General features: G+C 45.5%; 1 protein-coding gene and 1 pseudogene across 1 annotated transcript; both read left to right on the top strand.

Moving 5' to 3' along the window:
• The first annotated feature begins 8,614 nt into the window (after window positions 1-8,614).
• Window positions 8,615-9,613, top strand: LOC135888748 (olfactory receptor 52R1-like; annotated as a pseudogene).
• Window positions 9,614-18,720: 9,107 nt separating this feature from the next.
• LOC135890709 (olfactory receptor 52R1-like) lies at window positions 18,721-19,668 on the top strand. The gene has a single exon (XM_065418112.1). It carries the CDS (start codon window positions 18,721-18,723, stop codon window positions 19,666-19,668), a length of 948 nt encoding a protein of 315 aa, XP_065274184.1.
• The last annotated feature ends 2,484 nt before the right edge of the window (window positions 19,669-22,152 follow it).

The raw sequence follows: 22,152 nt of genomic DNA, 5'->3' as shown, positions 1-22,152 counted from the left end.
AAGAGATAGTTGTTTGTGAAAATGCTAATGGTCCATCAGACAGAAGGGAGGAGGAATTTCCCTGCACTGGTAAGACACAGAAAGCAGATATGAAACGGCTGCTGAGACAAGACACACCCCTGAGCCCAGAGTGCACATATCACAACCCTCTAGAAAATCTGGGGGAGAAGGTCCCAATGCTTGCGGTGGAGATTGCAGGGAAAGCCCAATGTGAGGAGGCACACCATCTCCTGAGTTATCACCAGTTTGAAAATCATAATGGTTAACAATACTGCACAGATACAAAGAGATGTTTTCTGGTGAGCCAGGAAGGCACACTTGCTGACTTTTGAGATCACTAGGCTGATCTACAAAGCATTAAAAGGTACCCAGAACTTTGGAAGTACACCTGTGGATAACACTACAATGTTTGCCATACTTGGGAATTGTATGTTCAAAACCTAAAGAGGGCTTTGGGCACTCTGCCTCCGCATTAGTCAGTGACTAACACTCCTGCAGTAAACCAACAGGTGAGGTGTGACTCTCTGTGCCCCAAAGCAACACCCTGGAACCCCCATACTTGCCACAGTGATATGATTATGAGGTGTTTTATATAATGTAGGTCATGTAAGGTATCAATGGAAAAGTTATTATTTGCTGAATGTGATTACCCTAGTTGTATGTATGTATCATTTTTTTTACCTAAAGTTATGAATATTGCCCATGTAGCAGTATTTCAAATGTCTTTGCTCCTGGGTAACACCCACAATGTAGTTTACCTCCAGTCTTGACAGCATATTATGGATGAACCATTCAAGTTAATGGCCCATTAAGAAACACAATAGGCTTTAGAAGAAGTTTATCACCACCTGATGGACTTTTCTCTGAATGTTGTAGCCAGGATATGGGTAATGGCTCCTGCTATGACTCATCAAAGCATTCAAGGACATGTGGCCAGCTCATGTGACACTGGACTCCATCTTGTGCCTGAACTTTTCCACTAACTGTGCTTGGGGCTTTTGCTTTGAAAAATGATGTTCCCGCCACATGGCAGGAGCTGTAACAAGGGGAAGCATCATCATCATTTGGCCTCACTCCCCCCACAACTCAACACCTGGAAACACCTTAGGAACAAGCTCTGAACTGGGGATGTGGTCCCAGGCTGAAGGGGTTTCTAGCCTGTTTATGGACGATTGCTGGACTGTTTGTATCATCTGGGTGAGACACTCCTTGACTCAAAGCCTGTCTAGTGTACAGAACTTAGATTGTGATTTTTTTCTTAGTGTGGGAGTAGAGCAAGAACTGATAGGGATTTGAAGGGGATTTCAATGCATACAGTCTCTTCTGGGAGCAGGAGTCAAGCTAGCTGTAACCCTAATAATGCGAGATTTGTAGAAGCGAGGATTGTGTGAGGCAAGTGGGAAAGAACTGTGTGAGAAGTTGTTGCGACCTTGTGTAGATAAATATGGAATGTAGACTAGCTTCTAAATGTGAAAAATAAGATGTCAGGATGACCTATGTATAAACAAAATGCAGCTGTTGCTCATTATTGTCTGTAACAAAAGGTATAAATGCTTGCTGTAATTGTTTACCTGTAGAGAGACCTGCCTAGGAGGGGAAAACCCTGTGTCCTAGTGCACTCTCTCCCTCTATGCAATTGCTTGAGAATAAAGTATCTGACTTTGCTGCACCCAACCAGACAGGGAGAACTGTGTTTTTCTCCGACATTAGTAACCAATTTTAATCTGTTCGCTATAACTTATAATGACTTAAAATCTATCTTTCTGTACTTAGTAAATCTGTTTTATATTTCTTAACCTAAAAGAGTGTTTTGTTTGAAATGCAAAAGTGAAATCTGCTTAGGAGCAGTGGCTGGTACATTGTCCTCTCCACTTTGAGGGAGGGGTGGACTGAGTAATAAACTTACACTGGTCAGGCTTCTGACAAGGGCAAAACAGTACAGCTCTGGGGTTCTAGGCTCGGGAGCTGGTGGGAACTGGCTGGAGCCTCTCTATTGTTGGTTCATCACTGGGTAGTGAAAACATTCACATAACTGCAGCTGGGTGTGTCCCTGTCTTTGTGTAGCTGTGTAAGTCCAAGACCTGGAGAGGTTTGCATCTTGGCACAGCCTCATAGTTTGAGAGGGGCCCAGATTGGTATGCTAAAAGTCTTGGCAGTACTTCAGTTCCAGTTTGCATCCTTGTCATGTGCTCAGTGTGACATTCCCCTCCGGTGTTATCAGGCCCGGTGATCTGCTAGGTCACTCCAATCCTTGACTTTGGGAGCCAGCCTTACCCTGCTCTGCTGTGAGAACCCCCACTCCCGGGCTGGTCCTGCACAGCTTCTGGATTGTGCAACCGAATGACACTAGCCAATATCTCTGGTCCCAAACATAGCCCTAGGAACCTCCATCTTGCAGTGTCCAGTTATGCCCGCTGGACACTGCAAGCTTCTATGAGTTCATCAATTTAACAATGAAATTGATATGTACCAGCCTTGTTATCCCAAGGGGAGTCTCTCACACACTTCAAACCAAACACACTGCTTCAGGTAGAATAAACAAACAAATGTTTTAACTATGAAAGATAGATTTTAAGTGATTATATGTCAAAGCACAACAAGTCGGATTTGGTCAAATGAAAATAAAATATAAGTACGCAGTTGAAACTCTCAACCCTATTAGACTGGACAGCAACTAGATGAAGCAGTTTTTCTCACCCCACTGGATATTGCAGTCCTTAATATACAGGTTTGTTCCTTAAACCTGGGCCAATCTCCTGTGTTGGAGTCTTGTCTTCTTCTCAGTGTCTTGGTTGCTTGCAGCAGAGGAGGAGGCAGGAGAAGGGCCCTATATGTGTCCACTCTGCCTTTTTTATACCCTTAGTCCATGTGCTTGGGGAGCACAAGTCCAGGCATGTCAGGGGGGCATTGCTGAGACTCTCCAACCAAGATTGGGCAATTCCCCTGGTCTGGCCTCATGCAGGTGAGTCATTACATTGTAGCTCCCTTGCTGAACAATGGCTGTTGATGGGTTGTTTGACACCCTGCCTGGGTGTTGCTTAATTTTTTTGCTGTTGCCTCTGGGGAGCTAATATCTGGCAACTTACAGCATGCTTTAGTGACCACCACACAACACAATTCTCATAACTTCATATGCATTAATGATACACATATATGGATAGAGGAATGACTTTCATCAGATCATAACCTTTCCTCTGATACATTACAAGGCATGCTTTATAGGTAAGATCACTATTATATGAAAATGAGGACTATGGGGGTTACAGTACGATCCCTCAAGGTATAGAATGTCACACTCAGTTACTGATGGAGAGAGCGTGCTTATGGTGGTTATGCCAAGAAAGTTCGAACTCCTGTCTGTCATTCTCTGTGTGACTTTGCCCAAGTTATCCTCTCCCTGTGCCTCAGTTTACCTATCTGTATAATGGGGATATGTTCATAGTAAATTTCCTTTGCTAGGTGTGTTGAAGATACTTCAATGAAAATTGCTACACTGTATGATCATAGTTACTGATAAGAATTACTGATCTCTGATGCTTAGCAACAGCCACGTGTGCCTGTAGAAAGTGTTCTTGCCTCCCCTCAGTCATCTGTCTCCAGATCTGTCCGTCTACTATCTGCCCTGCCATCCTGGGCATTTACAGGGTATCACACCCTATGCAGATCTAGGCATTATCCCTAGTTGTCTTACTAATCAACTATAATTGTCAAACACACAGAGCAATTAATGTCTCTTTGACTCAGCGGAGAGCCCAAGAGCTCTCATCTCCCTTTGGGAAGGTCTCTTAATTACTTTTTACTCCTAAAGCTGGACGAATAGCACAGAAGTGCAGACATGGAAAGAGAGACACTGGCTAGAGTGTCTCTGTTCTCCAGACTGTATACATCCAGATGCCACGTCTCCCCTAGAGGCTGAGTGAACCCCAGTGGGATTGCACAGAGCTATATTATAAACAATGCACACCCTTGTCAGCTCTCGGTATGGGATATCTCTGCAGATGCTGGTGTGAGAACGGAGTGGGACACGGCTACATGAGAAGGATTCCCAGGGAAGACACTTCCATCACAGAATCCACAGGTACCCATGTCTTGCTGTTCAACAAAACCAGTGGAGAGTGGGTTTGATGGGACAGAGAATAAGTCTGTGGTCTTTTCCACTCTGCTAAGTCATTAAACATCCCAGGGCCCTTGCCACAGGGGATGAGTTTGCTCCAGTATCATGGGCCAAAATGTCCCTCTTTGCTATGCCTCCCCTCACTGGCTGATGGCCTCTACCCCCAAAGTGACTTCATTTCATTGGCACAGTGCATACTTCATGATGAAAGGTGTTAGTAGATGTCCAATTGAAGACCAAATTCATAGTTTACCCAGGCCCCACTGAGGCAAAACTCCCCTTGGAGTGAGAAATGAGTAAAAATTAATGCACAGACACTGTCACCTCCTCCTCTTGCAATGTAGGTTTCTGGCTGTTAATGGGGGGTGGGATTGGGGGGGGAGTAGGAGCTGTTATCTGATGTTTATCTACTGTAAAGCACGGGTTTCCTCACTGGAACAGTTATATCAAATTTTCAACCTGAGGAAGACATATTTTCTCCTAGCTTCATTTGATGAATCGGCTCAACCATTATGCCTGAAACTTTCAATATGCAATTAATCTGGATGTAGACACCCAGCGTGAGAAATTTCAGTCCAAACGGTAAATGTTTGGCAAACCTATAAGCAACTGAAAATGTGCTCTCCAAATTGAGGGTGTCAGATAGTCTTAACTAACGGTGCTGCCAGCAGCACCTAAAATGGTCAATCCATTTCTGCATCCCATTCAGCTAAGCTCTTTGCTTCAACAATGTCTGTGGCAAAGAGTTCCGCAGGCCAAACGTGTATTATATATCAATGGAATTGAATGTTCCCTTGTTCAAGTGTTGTGAGAGACAGTAAATATAAATGCCTGATCTACTTTCTTTATCTATAGTTTCATAGGGTTTAAGGCCAGAAGGGACCATCTGATCATCCAGTCTGAATTCCTGTATAACACAGGCCATTAAATGTCACTGTTTCCCCCTGTATTGAGCTCCATAACTTGTGTTTGACAAAGGCCTGGTCTACACTAGGATGTTACATAGTGAAATCAGAGAGCCACAGGGTGAGAAGGGACTGCAAGGGTCATCTACTCTAACCCGCTGCCAAGATGCCGGGATTGTTCTGTCTAAACCATCCCAGACACACGGCTATCCAGCCTCCTTTGGAAAACCTCCAGTGAAGGAGTTTCCACAAGATCCCGAGGCGTCTGTTCCATTGTCCCCCTGTTATTACAGTTAGGAAGTTTTTCCTGAGATTTCATCTAAATCTGCTATGCTGCCATTTCAACCTATTGCTCTTGTCCTGCCCTCAGTGGCAAGAGAGAACAACTTTTCTCCATCTTTTTTATGGCAGCCTTTCAATATCTGAAGACCACTGTCATGTCGCCCCTTAATCTCCTCTTTTCCAAACTAAACATACCCAGTTCCTTCAGCCTTTGCTCATATGGCTTGTATTCCATCCCTTGAATCATCCTTGTCTCTCACCTCTGAATCCTTTCCAGTTTCCCTAAATCCTTCTTATACATTGGAGACCCAAACTGGACACAGTACTCCAGTTGAGGCCTAAACAGCACTGAGTAGAGCGGTCCTATCACCTCCTGTGACTTGCATGCTATGCATCTGGTAATGCAATGGGAAATTGCATTTGCTTTTTATGCAATAGCAAAAAAATGACATCCCTCAGAGATGTAGCTATATCAACCTAACACTGGTGTCGACAGTATGAGGTCTACCGAATAATTCTTCATCAACCTAGCTACTACCTCTAGGGGAGGTGGATTACCTACACTGACAGGGGAACCCCTGCCGTGGGTGTAAGTAGTGTCTACACTGAAGTGCTACGGGAGCGCCACTGTAGTGTTTTAAGTGTAGACAAGCCCACAAGCACATCTTCCAGAAACACATCCAGTCTGGATCTGCAGCAATGGGGAGTTGGAGAATCCACCACTTCCCTTTGCAGTTTATTCCAAAATTTAATCACCCTCGTGCTAAACTTTGGACCCTTATTTCCAACTGGAATTTGTCTGGCTTCAGCCTCCAGCCATTGGGCCTTGCTCTGCCTTTCTCTACTAGATTACAGAGCCCTTTACTGCCCAGGGTTTTCTCCCCATGTAAGTCTCCGCTTGATCGTCTTTTGCATAAGATAAATAGATGAAGCTCCTTATGTCTCTCTCCCTAGCTGGCATTTTCTTCAGCCTCAAATAATTTTTGTGGCTCTTTTTTGCACCCTCTCCAATTTTTCAACATTCTTTTTGTAATGTGGACCCCAGAACTGGACGCTATGTGCAGAGGTAAAAATCCTTCCCCTGCTCCAACTCACTACTCCCCTGTTTATGCATGCAAGGATCACATCAGTCCTTTTGGCCACAGCAATGCACTGGGAACTGATGATGAGTTGGTTGTCCACAATGACCCCTACATACTTTTCAGGGTCCCTTCATTCCGTAATACAGTCTCCTAGTCTGTGGGTACAGCCTGAATTCCCTGTTCCGAGAGGGAAATTTTGCATTTGACTGTATTAAAATTTTGTTTATTTGTTACGGCCAGATCTCCAAACACTCTAGATCTATCAGTATGGCTGCTCTGGCCTCCTCATTGTAACCACTCTGCCAATCTTGGGTTGTCCGCAAATTTTATGTGCAGTGATTTTCTATTTGCTTCCAGATCCTTCATGAAAATATTGAATAGCATCAGACCTAGAACTGATCCCTGCAGAACCCCACTAGAAACAGCCCCATTCACTGACAATGACCCATTGAGCAGGGGCTTGGACTAGATGACCTCCTGAGGTCCCTTCCAACCCTGATATTCTATGATTCTATGATTGACAACTGCTTTCTGAAATCTGTCAGTTAGCCAGATTTTTGTGTATTTGACATGTGCTCTACTGATATTGTAGAGTCTTCATATTTTTATCTGATTTTTTTCCCCTACTGATGCAAATGCCTCAGAGAAATCAAAGTCTATTTCATCTGCGCAGTTTCCTTGATCAACCAAACATGTACTCTCATTAAATGATGAAATTGGGTTTATTTGACAAGACATGTTTTCCATACACCCTTTTGTTGCATGGCATTAATTATATCCCTGGCATTTTTTTTAACTAATCCCATACCAGCTTTTCTATTGTTTCCTAACTTCATCAAATCTTTTTTTTTTAATTTTCCTTTTTTAAAATAGTTTATATTTAACACAGAACTGTCCTGTATTGGCCTCTTCTTCTTCTTTTTGGCTGTCTGCTGCCTGATTGTGTACTTCTGCTTCTGATTTAGGGGTGTGGTTGATCGGTCAGTTGGTAACTCTTGTATTTGTAACTCTAAGGTTCTACTGTAGATGCTGTTTAATATCCTCCTTGACAGCTAATGGTCTGGAAAGTATTTAATCATCTCTTGTGATGATTCTTTCCAAATACAGAACAAAAAGATTTCTTTAACACATCTACCTTTTATGAATATTAAAAAGTTTCCTTTCTACCTCTAGGAATTGGCCTAAACCTTTTCTAGCATTTCTTTCTATTTCTAGGCCTATACCTTTTCTAGGATTTCTATTTTATTAATATACTTAACAACCTCCCTTTTGTGATCCTTGTGGTATGCATGCCTCAACTCCTTCACCGTTGCTGTGCACTGCAGTGTGTCCTGATCACAGCTCTTTTCCCGCAAGCTGCACAAAATCTGCTCGTAGGTATTGACATATTGACAGCTGGGACTGCACGACCTCCTCTCCCCAAATACTGAACAGATGTAGCAGCTCCGCAGTGGCTGAAGCGGGACAGCATTTGCTCTGTGGAGCCGCCACGGCCACCTGGGAAGATATGATGTGAGCACTCCGCGCCGAGCAAGCAGGAATGGGAATTTCAAAATTCCAGAGCCTTTAAAGGGGGAGGGGCTAAGTTGTTTACCTCGATGCAGGGCAGAGTAGATGAAATTGTTGACCAGAGCGGTCAGGATAGGCAATGTGGGACACCTTCCGGAGGCCAGTTACAGAGATAAAATCAAGCACAAGTTTCTACACTGGCACTTCAGTGACAAAACTTTTGAGTTAAAGGCCTAACAACTCTCGTCAAGGTGGTTTTATTATTTCACTGAAACTGAGGAGTTCCGTCATCAAAAGTGGCTCTGTAGTGTGTACACCTCCCCTGTTTCTCTGTCAAAAGCTCCTTTTTGGCAAAAACTTTGGCAGTGTAGACAAGGCCTAAGGAACAATGATGAATAATGAGTATCCACACTCGTGTTTACTGCTGGGGCCTATTAAAGTTTCCCAAACCACGATGTGTAGGAACTATTGAGGCAGGGATAACCATGACATATGGAATTGGTATTACTAGGGTCATGTGTTCATAATTCATTAATCTGAATAATGAAAATGTCATTTTTCAGTGTGTGAAATGCGACAAATCTGCTTCACCCATGAGAACAGCCTCCAGTAGTGCTAGTAGTGTCTCATATTTTAACATTGTCTCTCCATCCAGGCATTTGTACTGCAACCATCACCCTAGACCCTGGGCACATACAGGAAGTCAGGGGAACGTACGGTACATGTAGGAGACACCGTTCTGTCTCAGAGTTGGACAACTTCTCCCCTACTCCATGTCAGATTCCAACATAAGTGACTTCACCAACCCCTCCATCTTCATCCTGCTGGGCATTCCTGGGCTGGAGGTGGCCCACGTCTGGATCTCCATCCCCTTCTGCACCATGTACGCCATAGCCATGTTCGGAAACTTCATCATACTGTTCATTGTCAAGACAGAACCAAGCCTCCATGGGCCCATGTACTATTTCCTCTGCATGCTGGCTGTCACTGACCTGGTCCTGTCCATGTCCATCCTGCCCAAAATGCTGAGCATCTTCTGGTTCAATTCCAGGGAGATTGATTTCAGTGCCTGCCTCACCCAGATGTACTTCATTCACTGCTTCTTAGAGATGGAGTCTGGGATCCTTGTGGCCATGGCTTTGGATCGCTATGTAGCCATCTGCCACCCCCTGAGACATTCCGCCATCCTGACAAACCCCGTTGTGGCCAAGATCGGTCTGGCTGTGGTGCTGCGTGGCGGCCTGGTCGTACTGCCATATCCCTTCCTGGCTAGCCAGTGGCCATATTGCGCAACCAACATCATCCCCCAGCCATACTGTGTGCATATAGCTGTGGTGAAGCTGGCCTGTGCTGACACCCGTGTCAGTAGTTACTATGGCCTCTTTGTGCTATTCTGTGTGAAGGGTCTGGATATGATTTTTATTGCCATGTCCTATATCCAGATCCTCAGGGCCATCTTAAGCCTTCCCACAAAGGACGCCCAAGTCAAGACTTTTGGGACCTGCGTCTCCCACCTCTTTGTTATTTTAGCCTTTTACATCCCTGGTCTCTTCTCCTCCCTCATGTACCGGTTTGGCCAGAATGTGCCTGGGCATTTTCACGTTCTCATTGCCAATGTGTATGTCTTGATTCCCCCTGTGCTAAACCCCATCATCTACGGAGTTAGGACCAAACAGATCCAGGACAGGCTGCTCCGGCTTTTTATTCATAATGGGGCCTAAAGTTTTCTCAAGGTGCTCTTACTCTGAGATTGAGTTCCGTGCAGAGGTGGCTGGTGACATGGTGCTGGTCCCTCTTTCCTGAACCACTGACTGGACAGTCAAAGTGATATTAAAACCTTTCCTGCCCTTACTGTGCTGTGTCAGAGTGACAAACTGAGGTATATATCTGTATACAACTCACTAGCTTATAGGATTGCAATGTTTGTAAATGCTGGTAACTGGACTCCTGAGGCCACCTGCCCTGCCCCGCCTATTCCCCAAGGTCCTGCCTCCTGCCCCACCTCTTTCCACAAGGCCCCCCCCCTGTCCCAGATAACACCAGGGGAATGTCACAATTACCCAGTCCACACCTCCCTCAAAGTGGAGAGGACACGTGGTTATCTTTTTAACCTGCGCTGAGATTTACCAAGCAATTGAACCAAAACACATGTTTTAGGTAAAATATACATAAAATTTATTAACTACAGAAGATAGATTTGAAATTATTATAAGCAGCAGACATAAAGCTCAGAGTTAGTTATGAAAGAAACAAAAATAAAAATAAAATATAATATAAAAATAAAGTGCTGATCAAAGGGGAGAGCCTGGCTGAAAGGCAACAAGCCAGACTGGTGTCATTCGGTTGCACAATCCAAGCAGCAGCTTATATACCAGAGGCTGTGCAGGAACAGCCCAGGAGTGGGGGTTCTCACAGCAGAGCAGGGTAAGGCTGGGTCCCAGAGTCGAGGACTGGAACGACCTAGCAGATCACCGGTCCAGAAAACACCAGAGGGCACAGGGGCACCCTGGGCCGGATGCACTAGACTCTCCCTGACCAGTCCCACACAGCACACTGCCCAGCTTCCAGTGATCAGACCTCTGACACACCTGTTGCCCCCCCTCCTGGTCTTTTTCTCGCTTTCCAGGCAAAGTGTTAGCTGGTCATATCCCCATCCTGGGTCTCAGATTATGAAGGGCAATGGCCATTACATATATGCAGGCAGCTGCAGCCTTCTCACTTGCCCTCGAGGGTTTCAGCAAAAGTCACACACCCTTATTCTCACCAACAAACATTCTTGAAATACGTAGGGAAACTGAGGTACACCCAGTATTCAAGCAACATAGTAAGAATCACATAGGATCACATGCAAGCTAACAAGGGAAAACTCCCACTTTGTCAAAAACTCCATGATCAAATAATAACAATATAGCAATAGGGATACACTACCGACCAGGATCGTGATAATGACTGTGAAATGTTCAGGGAGGTTAGAAAGGCTATAAAAATAAAAAACTCAATAATAATGGGGGATTTCAACTATCCCTATATTGACTGGGTACATGTCACCTCAGGATGGGATGCAGAGAGAAAGTTTCTTGACACCTTCAGTAACTGCTTCTTGGAGCAGCCAGTCCTGCAACCCACAAGAGGAGAGGCAATTCTTGATTTAGTCCCAAGTGGAGCACAGGATCTGATCCAAGAGGTGAATACAGCTGGGCCACTTGGTAATAGTGACCATAATATAAATAAATTTAGCATCCCTGTGGCAGGGAAAACACCACAACAGTGCAACACAGTAGCATTTATATTCATAAAGGGGGATTACACAAAGATGAGGAAGATTGTTAAACAAAAATTAAAAGTTCCAATGACAAAAGTGAAATCTCTGCAAGCTGCATGGAAACTTTTTAAAGACACCATAAGAGAGGTTCTATTTAAATGTATACCCCAAATTAAAAAAAACATTGTAAGAGAACCAAAAAAGTGCCAACATGACTCAACAACCAAGTGAAAGAAGCAGCGAGAGACAAAGAGGCATCCTTTAAAAAGTGGAAGTTAAATCCTAGTGAGAAAAATAGAAAGGAGCATAAACTCTGGCAAGTGAAGTGCAAAAATATAGTTAGTAAGGCCCAAAAAGAATATGAAGAACAGCTAGCCAAAGATTCAAAAAGTAACAGCAAAAATAAAAAAGTAAGTACATCAGAAACAGGAAGCCTGCTAAACAACCAGTGGGGCCGCTGGACGATTGAGATGCTAAAGGAGTACTCAAGGACAATAAGGCCATTGCCGAGAAACTAAATGAATTCTTTACATAAATCTTCATGTCTGAGGATGTGTCGTGTCTTCCTAGACATTTCCTGATCTACTTACATATCTGTGGTTTCAAATGTGTAGTTTCTCAGTATGATACCGAGGATTTTTCATACCTGTCCCCAAGCTTCTTACAGCATAGCTGCTGCCCTGTCCGCCCATCTAGCCAGTAGAAGCCCCACAGACAGACAAAAAGGGCAGGTTTTTTTTCAATGTTAAAAATTTCTAGCCTTTCCATTGGCTCTTTTGGTCAGGTGCCAACTCACTTCCTTTTACCTTTGCATAGCACTGAGACCTTTTAACCCTTTACAGGGAAAGCAAGTAGAGAACAGCTACTAAGAGGGATTGTATAGCTAAGTGGCTGGCTGGCAGTCCATAAAAGGGAGCTACCCCCCCTTCATTTATCACACCTATCCAATGCACCTCACTCTAGTGGATTGGGGGCAGACATCCATTCTGATCCTCCTGTACCTCTTTGCATTGTTTGACATTGTTAACAATGAGATACTGCTGTCTCACGTTAGAGGCAGCGGGAGTCCAGAGGGATGCTCTAAAATGGTCTGAATCCTTCTTGGAGGGACGAACCCAATTAGCAGTGATGGGAAACTACACCTCCAGCACTAGACCCCTCCCTGGTTGAGTCCCACAAGGATCAGTTCTCTCTCTGGGGTTTTTCAAAATCTCCATACAGCCACTATGGGAACTGGTCACACAACACGGACTCAAACACCAGCAGTATGCAGGTGACACCGAGCTCCTCCCTCTCCTTCCTGTTTGACCACACCACTATCGCCAAGATGGCCTAGTTCTTGGATGGAACAGCTGGCTGAAGCTGAACCCAAGCAAGACTGAGGTGATGCTTGTGGGCAGAGCTAAATATTTTGTAGAGTTGACAGCTACGATGCAGCCTTCTTTGGCTGAAGGTTCACACCCACAGCTGGACAATTCAGTCCATAGTCTAGAGGGCTCTTGGATGCCTTGCTGATGCTGAGCTCTCTCATAGCAGCGTCTGTGAGTAGTGCTTTCTACCATCTCCGGTTGACTAGGAGACTCCATCCCATCCTGGTGGATGATGAGCTGGCTTTAGTTACACAGACCTTAGTCACTCCTGTCTGGACTGTAGAACATCAAGTCAAGATCAAGGTCTTGCTCCTTACCTTTAATGTACCCAAAAGCCTTGGGACTGACAGACCCTAAGTTCAAGCAACTGCACTTCTCTGGCACAATGGGACTCTCAACAGCAGGGGTAAAGCTCGTCAGTGCAGGAGGCAGAACTTTCTCAGAGGGGACAGTGCAAGGCTGCCCCAGGACCTCAATGAGCTCAGTCTCTTAATGAGGAAATGGTTATGGAGTGACGTGATTGCATTCTATCAGCACTTATAAATGGAAACAGAAATGTGATAAGAGCGGGCTTTTAAAGCTAGAAGGTAAAGGTCTAACAAGAGTCAGTGGCTGGGCATTGAACATAGACAAATTGAAATTAGAGACAAAGTGGAATTTGTCATCACTGGGGGTAATTGACCATTGAAACACTTTAGCAAGGATCGTGGTGTGTCTCCATCACTGGCCACGTTTGAATCAAGATGGGATGTTTTTCTCAAATATCTGCTCTAGTTCAAACAGGAATTAATCCAGAGCAGTCCTACAGCCTGTGCAATGCAGAAGGTCAGAGCAGGGTCCCTCCTGGCCATATAATCTACAATTCTATCTAGAGTCCCCTGCAAGGATAATATTTGTGTGGGCCTCAGTCTGTGTCCTTGTCACACCCTGGGTGCCACATTTGGGGTCTGGGCAGGTTGAAAGGAACACAGGAAATTCAAAGCTCAATGATGCCTGCTACTCAATGCCTCTGATAGAAAATGAACCAGACTGCCTGTGATTCTTTGTGCACTCCTACATCTCTCTATATAACACTCCCAGCGTCCTTCAGTGCATGAACCAAACCGTTGTGTTTCTGTTGCTTTCTATCTATAATTCCAGGTGCACTGAACTCAGGGGCGGCTCTATGTTTTTTGCTGCCCCAAGCATGGCAGGCAGGTGGCTTTCGGCCTGCGGGAGGTCCGCTGGTAACGCGGATTCGGCAGCATGCCTGCGGGAGGTTCACCGGTCCCGCGGCTAGCTGCTGCCGAATTACCGTCGAAGCCATGGGACTGGCGGACCTCCCGCAGGCATTCCGCCGAACTGCTGCCCTCACGGCAACCGGCAGGCCGTCCCCCGCAGCTTGCCGCCCCAGGCACGTGCTTGGTGCGCTGGTGCCTGGAGCCGCTCCTGACTGAACTCCAGTGTGTGTCTGAAGAATGGAACATGTGCAATCTCCTGCTCTGACCCCACCGGCCTGATCACTGTTGCAGGTTGGGCTCATTAGCTTCAGCTCAGTTAGGAATTCTTCAAAGGATTCACCTTTTTTTTCTCTTCTAAGGTGAAACTTTCACCTTTCGAATGTTTTGCTCTTTTGCGCTACACAAGGCTCTTCACATTTCTGTAACGTGTGCAATAACCTGCTCTCTCTGCCCCACTGGGGCTATGTCTACACTACACACCTTACAGCAGCACAAATGTACTGCAGCAGCTGCGCCACGGCAGTGGCCCATTACAGACAGTTGACAAGAAGGTTTGAGTAACAATAGGGAGAATTTACTGTTGGGGAAAGTAAGTTTAGGTTTTGTAATGACCCAACCACTCCCAGTCTTTATTTAGGTCTAATCTGATGGCATCTAGTTTGCAAATTAATTCCAGTTCTGCAGATTCACACTGGAGTCTGTTTTTAAAGTTTTTGTTGTTGAAGAATTGCCACTTTGATGTCTGTTATTGAGTGACCAGAGAGATTGAAGTGTTCTCCTACTGGTTTTGAATGTTATGATTCCTGATGTCAGATTTGTGTCCATTTATTCTTTTGCATAGAGACTGTCCGGTTTGGCCAATGTACATGGCAGAGGTACATTGCTGGCATATGATGGCATATATCACATTGATATTACTGGTGAGAATTAATGATCTCTGATCCCTTAGCAACAGACCTGTGTGCCTGCAGAAAGTGCTTGTGTCTCTCCGCAGGCATCATTCCATAGGTATGTCTGTCTTGTACCTACCCATCCCACCTAAGAATTTACAGGGTATCAGACCACATGGAGTTTAAGCATTATCCCTAGTTTTCCTACTAATCAAGTATAATTTGTAAATATACACAAATACACAGAGCAGCCAATTCCTCTCTGTCTCAGCACAGAGCCCCAGAGTTCTCATCTCCCTTTGGGAAGGTCCCTTAATTACTGTTTACTCCTAAACCTGGATAAAGAACACAGAAGCCCAGACAGGCTTGTCTCCAGCCTGTTTACATTCAGATGCTCGCTTATCCTCTAGATGCTGAGCGAACCCCCCTGGGATTTCACAGAGCTATATTATAAATGGAGCACACCCCTGTGTCAGCTCTCGGCATGGGATGCTGCTGCAGATGCTGGGGTGACAGAGGTGTGGGACACGGCTACCTGAGGGGGATTCCCAGGAAAGACACTTTTCCATCTCAGAATTCACAGGTACCCATCTTGTGCTGAGGAGCTCACCTGCTCGACAAACCCAGTGCAACATGGGCATGATGGGATAAATAATAGGTCTGTGATCTTTTCTGATCTGCACAGCCATTAAACACCCAAAGGCCCTTGCCACACGGGATGAGTTTGCTTCAGTATCATTGGTTAAAATGTCCCTCTTTGCTGTGCCCTCCCGGGCTAATTGCCTCCAGCCCCAAAGTGGCTGCATTTCAGTGCCACAGTGGAGCCTTTAGGATGAAAGGTGTTAGTAAATGTACAAAACAGGGCCAAATTCTGAGGCCCTAGCCCATAGTTTACCCAGGCTCCAATGAGGCAAAACTCCCCTTGGAGTAAGAACTGAGTAAAGAGCACAGGAGCCAGTTGTGTGTTAATGCAGAGACACTGTCACCTCCTCCTCTTGCATTTCAGGGCTCTGGTTGTTAATGGGGGAGCGGGGGCTATTACGTGACTTTTATCTCCAGGGAAGTGCTTGGGCTCCTCACTCGAACAATTATAAGAATTTTTCAACATGGGCACCACATCTTTTCTCCTAGCTTCATTTGAAAAGTCGGCTCAAATGTTATGCTGGAAACTTAATGAACAATTCAGTGGAAGCAGACACCCAGCATGTGAAATTTCAGTCCAAATGCTTAAGTGTAGCAAACTTATAAGCAATTGAAAATGAGGTCTCCTAATTAAAGGCATCAGCCTTAACTAATGGTGGTGCCACCATCACCACCTTCAGTGGCCAATCCATTTCTGAATCCCATTCAGGTAAGCTCTTTGCTCCAGTAACATCTGTGGTAAGGAGTTCCACAGGCCAAATATGGATTATATAATGAACTTTCTTTTTTCAGTGTTATATGTTCAGACTTTCAATGGAATTCAATGTTCACTTGTCTGTGTGTTGTAAGACAGAATAAATATAAATGCCTGACCCACTTTCTTTATCGATAGATTCATAGAGTATAAGGCCATAGGGAACCATTAGATCATCCAGTCTGACCTCCTGTATAACAAAGGCCATAAAATTCACCCAGTTACATCTTCATTGAGCCCAATGACTGGTGTTTGACTAAGGCCTGGTCTACACTGGGGTTTTATATCATAGAATCATAAAGCCACAGGGTCAGAAGGAACCACAAGGGTTAGCTATTCTAACCCCCTGCCAAGGTTCAGGATTTGTTGTGTCTAAGCCATCCAGGACAGATGACTGTCCAGCTTCCTTTAGAAAACCTGCAGTAAAGGAGCCTCCATGATTTCCCTAGGCATCTGTTCCATTATCCTTCTGTTCCTACATTTAGGGAGTTTAGCCTGAGATTAAATCTAAATCTGCTGTGCTGTAGTTTGAACCCATTGCCTCTTGTCCTGCCCTATGTGGGAAGAGTGAACAACTTTTCTCCATCTTTTTTATGGCAGCCATTCAAGTATTTGAAGACTGCTGGCATGTCCCCCTCAATCTCCTCTTTTCCGAACTAAACATACCCAGTTCCTTGAGCCTTTGGTCATATGGCTTCAATTCCATCTCTTTCATCACTTTGGTCACTTGCCTCTGGTTATTTCCAGTTTCTCTACATCCTTCCTATACATTGGTGACCAAAATTAGACACAGTACTCCAGGTGAGGCCTAACCAGCACCCAGTAAAGTGGCATTATCACCTCCTTTGACTTGCATGCTATGCCTCTGCTAATGCATCCAAAAATTGCATTTGCTTTTTTTTTCTATCCACTTAGCTACCGCCAGATCGGCGGGTAGTAATCAATCGATTGGGGATTGATTTATTGTGTCTCATCTAGACACGATAAATCGATCCCTAAATCGACGCCTGTACTCCACCTCGGCAGGAGGAGTAAGCGGAGTCGATGGAGGAGCCGCGGCAGTCGACTTGCTGCCATGAGGACGGCCAGGTAAGTCGAACTAAGATACTTCGACTTCAGCTACACGAATAGCATAGCTGAAGTTGCGTATCTTAGATCGATCCCTCCCCAGTGTAGACCAGCCCTTAGGGAGGTGGATTACCTACACCAACACGAGAACCCCTGCTGTTGGTGTAAGTAGTGTCTACACTGAAGTGGTAAGGCAGCACTACTGTAGCATTTTAAGTGTAGACAAGTCCTCAAGCAAATCTTCCAGAAAAAAACATCCAGTCTGGATCTATAAACATGTGGAGTTGGAGAATCCCTCACTTCCCTTTGCAGTTTGTTCCAAATATTAATCATGCTTATTTAGAGCTGGAATTTGTCTGGCTTCATCTTCCAGACATTGGGCCTTGCTCTGCCTTTCTCCACTAGATTACAGAGTCAGTTATTCGTGTGTATGTGTGTGTGTGTGTGGATAGATAGATAGATAGATAGATAGATAGATAGATTGATAGATAGATAGATAGAGTGCTTCCCCCCCAACTGCTGCCCTCACTTTGCCACTAAATAGGGTTTTTAGCCAAAGTTGTCTACACGCTTGACTGTAGAATTGTGGCTTCTTAGCTATCTAATAAACTTTTCGTAAAGAACACCCAATTCTCATTCACATTTTTCTCTCAAAATTTTTCCTCCCACTCAGTTTTGCTGACAATTTGCTTCAGCTTAGAATTAGCCCTTTTGAAACAGGTGTCCATATGAAGTGTCCATAGTTATCACTGGTTGGGAACTGTTCTCCACTTTGTCCATTTGAATGTAATCTGTTCCGTTCTTTATTTTCCTTTCCTTTATCATAAGCCCCGTTCTTTGTCTCTTTTCAAAACTAAACAATCACAGACTTTTCAGTCCACATATGGCAGCCTCCCCCATTGTCATAGCCTGTCTCAGAAATCCCCTTTCTATCTGCTATATCCTTTATAGAGACTGGGTGTCCAAAACTGAGCACATGTCCAGAACAGGGTATTCTCCATCCCATTTCTTAGGCATCCGATCATTGTCTTTGTTTTGGCCACTACTGTGAATGAGCAGGTGTTTCCGTTAAGCTGCTATCAATGATGTCCAGGTTTTTCCCCTGAGTGTGTTCTAGTTGGGATGTTTTCCTCTGGTACATGTTTTGTCAAGGCTTTGTTTTTTTCCCCCCTCTCAGATTTTGAGCAACTGGGTGAATGGAGAACTCCCTACAGAATGGACTCTCTAGTCTGGGTTTCACTGCATTAAGGAACAATGATGGATAACCAGTATCCACACTCGTGTTTCCTGCTGGTGCCTATTAACGTTTCCCAAACCACAATGAATAGGAATTATTGAGGAAGGGAACACCATAAAATATGGAATTGGTATTAAGTAGGGTCATGTGTTCACAATTCATTTATCTGAATAATGAAAATGTCATTTTTCAGTGTGAGAAGAGCGACCAATCTGCTTAAGCTATGAGAACAGCCTCCAGTAGTACATTTAGTGTCTCAAATTAACATTCTCTCTTCGTCCAGGTATTTGTACTGTGACCAACAGCCTAGACCCTGGGCACATACAGGAACGCAGAGGAACGTACAGTACACGAAGGCGACACCATACACCTTCTCCCCTACTTCATGTCAGATTCCAACACAACTGATTTCAAGAACCCCTCCACCTTCATCCTGCTGGGAATTCCTGGCCTGGAGGCAGCCCACATCTGGATCTCCATCCCCTTCTGCACCATGTACGCCATAGCCATATTGGGGAACTTCATCATCCTGTTCATCGTGAAGATGGAGCCGAGCCTCCATGGGCCCATGTACTATTTCCTCTGCATGCTGGCCATCACCGACCTGGTCCTGACTACATCCACCCTGCCGAAAATGCTGGCAATTTTCTGGTTTAATTCCAGGGAGATAGATTTCAGTGCCTGCCTCACCCAGATGTACTTCATTCACTCCTTCTTAGAGATAGAGTCTGGGATCCTCGTGGCCATGGCTTTGGATCGCTATGTTGCCATCTGTCACCCCCTGAGACATTCCGCCATCCTGACAAACCTCATTGTGGCAAAGATTGGCCTGGCCGTGATGCTGCGTGGCTGCATAGTCATACTGCCATATCCCTTCCTGGCGAGTCACTGGCCATATTGCAGAACCAACATCATCCCCCAGCCGTACTGCGCACATATAGCTGTGGTGAATCTGGCCTGCACTGACACCCGTGTCAGTAGTTACTACGGCCTATTTGTGCTATTCTGTGTGATGGGTCTGGATGTGATTTTTATCGCCGTGTCCTATGTTCTGATCCTCAGAGCCATCTTCAGCATCCCCACAAAGGATGCCCGGCTCAAGACTTTTGGGACTTGCGTCTCCCATCTCGTTGTCATTTTAGCTTTTTACATCCCAGGTCTCTTCATCTCCCTCATGCACCGGTTTGGCCACAATGTGGCCCTGCATTTCCACGTACTCATTGCCAACCTGTACCTCTTGATGCCCCCCGCGCTAAATCCCATCATTTACGGGGTGAAGACCAAAGAGATCCGGGGCAGGCTGCTCCGGCTCTTTACTCATGAAGGGGCCTAAAATTTTCTCCCGGTGTTCTGGCTCTCAGACCTCCATGCAGAGGTGGCTGGTGACATGATGCTGGGTCCTCTTCCCTGAATCACTGACTGGACAGTCAAAGTGACATTTAATCCTTTCGTGGCCTTACTGTGCTGTGTTAGCGTGACAAACTGAGGAATCTGTCTGTGTACAATTCATTAACTTACAGGATGGCCACCTTTCTAATTGCTGGTAACTGGACCGCTGAGGCTACGTGCCCTTCCCTGCCTATTCCCCAAGGTCCTGCCCCACCTCTTTCAACAAGACCACTTCCTCTGTCGCAAGTATTCCCACAAGGCCCTGTTCCCTTCTCCACCTCTTCTACCAAGGATAGACCTCTATACTGCCCCTTTCCCCAAAGCCTCAGCCCTGTTGCTCACTCCTCTCCTCCCCAATCACATGCACTTGCTGGATCATCTCCACCTCCCTCCCCAACAACTGCGCTCCCTCTGCTTTGGGGCTGGGACAGGAGCTGCTGCAAGCTGACGAGGAGCCTGCAGTGAGTGCAGCAAGGATGCAGCGCTGGGGCCGACAGGAGAATGAGGAGCGGAGAGGGAAGCCAGGAATCCGTATAAAAGAAGCTGGGGGTTGGGACCAGGTTAGTGTTGCAGGCAGGTGAGATTGTGCATCATACAGCTTGTGGGCCCTAAAGCTCATCTACAAAGTCCTGAGGGAAGAGACCCGTGTGGGGCTTATTTCTTTAGCTTTTGGTTCCCTTTTGTTCCTCCTGACTGGGAGCCTGTAGCAGGCAGGGTAACTGCAATGGGGATGGGATGGGAGACCTTTGCCCTGAGCTAGGCCTCTGGGTGAGTGCAAGGGATCAGCTTTGAAGCTAGGAGGACAACAGCTGAGAGAGGCGGAAGGATAAGCCCCTGCATTAGCTGGGAAGGTGGGATGCTGGGCAGAGGCTGGGGTGTCTTCAGTGGCTCACAGGGAGGGAGATAAATGGCACAGCTACCATTAGCTGTCAATTTACACATATACACAACCCCTTATCTGGAACAACAGAGCACCAATTGCCCAGGGGCTGAAGCTGAATAGGGAAACTGAGTCTAACATATGCTGTGCATGACGATTTTGATCACTATGTCTAGATGGTCGTTGGCTAGGCTGCTAGGCAGCGTTCTCCTCGTGTCATGGATGGACTGAGCCACTCAGAGGTAAAGTGATTTACCCAAGGCCACACAATGAGTCGGTGATAGAGCTGAGAATAAGAAACGAGAGCCCTGACCCACCAGCACCGTTGCTCTGGCCATGAACTGGCATTGCTCCTCTGCGTTGTGTTAGATGCAGTGAGGCTATTTGTGTGTCGTGATCAGTGGAGTTGCCGTCCTTCTTCAACAGGAGGAATTTATTAAAGAAACAGCCAAAAACTACAGCCATGAAAACAGGTTTCCACACAGCTCAGTTTTCAGCCTTCTCTTGTTTGTTTACTAGGGACCACACACTGCCTGGAACTCTACACCATGCAGAGAGTCCAATGATGTGCTTCAAGGAACCACATCATCGTGTGACATGAAGGCCCTGATTAGGATTTTTCAATAGCAAAGCACTAGAAGTAATGAATACTAATCTCCATTTAAAGCATGGAGAGGCTGTGACAAAGGTCACTCAGTAAATCCGTGGCAGAGCTGGGAATCTTCACTCCCAGCTGACTGGTCTCTGCTGACACTTTATCTCTAATTAAATGTCTTGGGCCAGATCCTCACCTCGGGTCAGTGCTCCATGCCTCTGTGCTGCTGCATGGACCATAGAAACCAGGTCTGGGAGAAACTAAACAAGAGATTGGTAGCTAGGGAATCGTGGGCTATAGTCCTAGCTCAAGATGCTTCCTTTCCTGCTGCCTCAGTTTCCCCATCTGTAAAAGGGGGATACCTCCTGGGAGTAGGGAGAAATAGTCTGTGAATCACCTATCAACAGTAAACTCTGTCTCCGTGTGTTACCATGCTTCAGGGGACACAGCTGTGGATGCCAAATTCAGGACAAACTGCTGAGAAATAGGGCAGACTCACCCCAGACTGGGGGTTATTCTATCATTAGATTTTACCAAGCCAGCAACAAATGTAAACTTCTGTCTCACCACCCTGGTTAACTAGAAGCCAAAAATACAGTTTCCTGAGGCATCCCAGCCCTTGGCTAACCACCCTGACACTTGACTCCATGATGAGTCTTCAGTGAAAACCAGTTTCACCACATATAGGGTCCTTCTAATCTCAAGAGACCAGCCATTTAGCCAGGTCAATATATAACTCAGAATTTACCCAATGATCACGCTGCTGCCAATCCTTTAGCAATTAAAAAGTAAAGGTTTAATAATAAAATAAAAGAACCAGAGCTATAATGAGTTTATAGGTCAGATACATGCAAATGATTTCTCAGTGTTCAAGGATCAGGATCACAGCAGTGATGGAATAAACTGCTGGCTTGCAAAACTCTGTGGAAATTACCCAAGCTGGTTGGGGGTCA

The sequence above is a fragment of the Emys orbicularis genome, chromosome 1 (assembly GCF_028017835.1).
Source record: "Emys orbicularis isolate rEmyOrb1 chromosome 1, rEmyOrb1.hap1, whole genome shotgun sequence".
Classification (NCBI taxonomy): domain Eukaryota; kingdom Metazoa; phylum Chordata; order Testudines; family Emydidae; genus Emys; species Emys orbicularis.
Note: the sequence above shows the minus strand (reverse complement) of the source record. Positions and strands in the feature narration are given on the sequence as shown.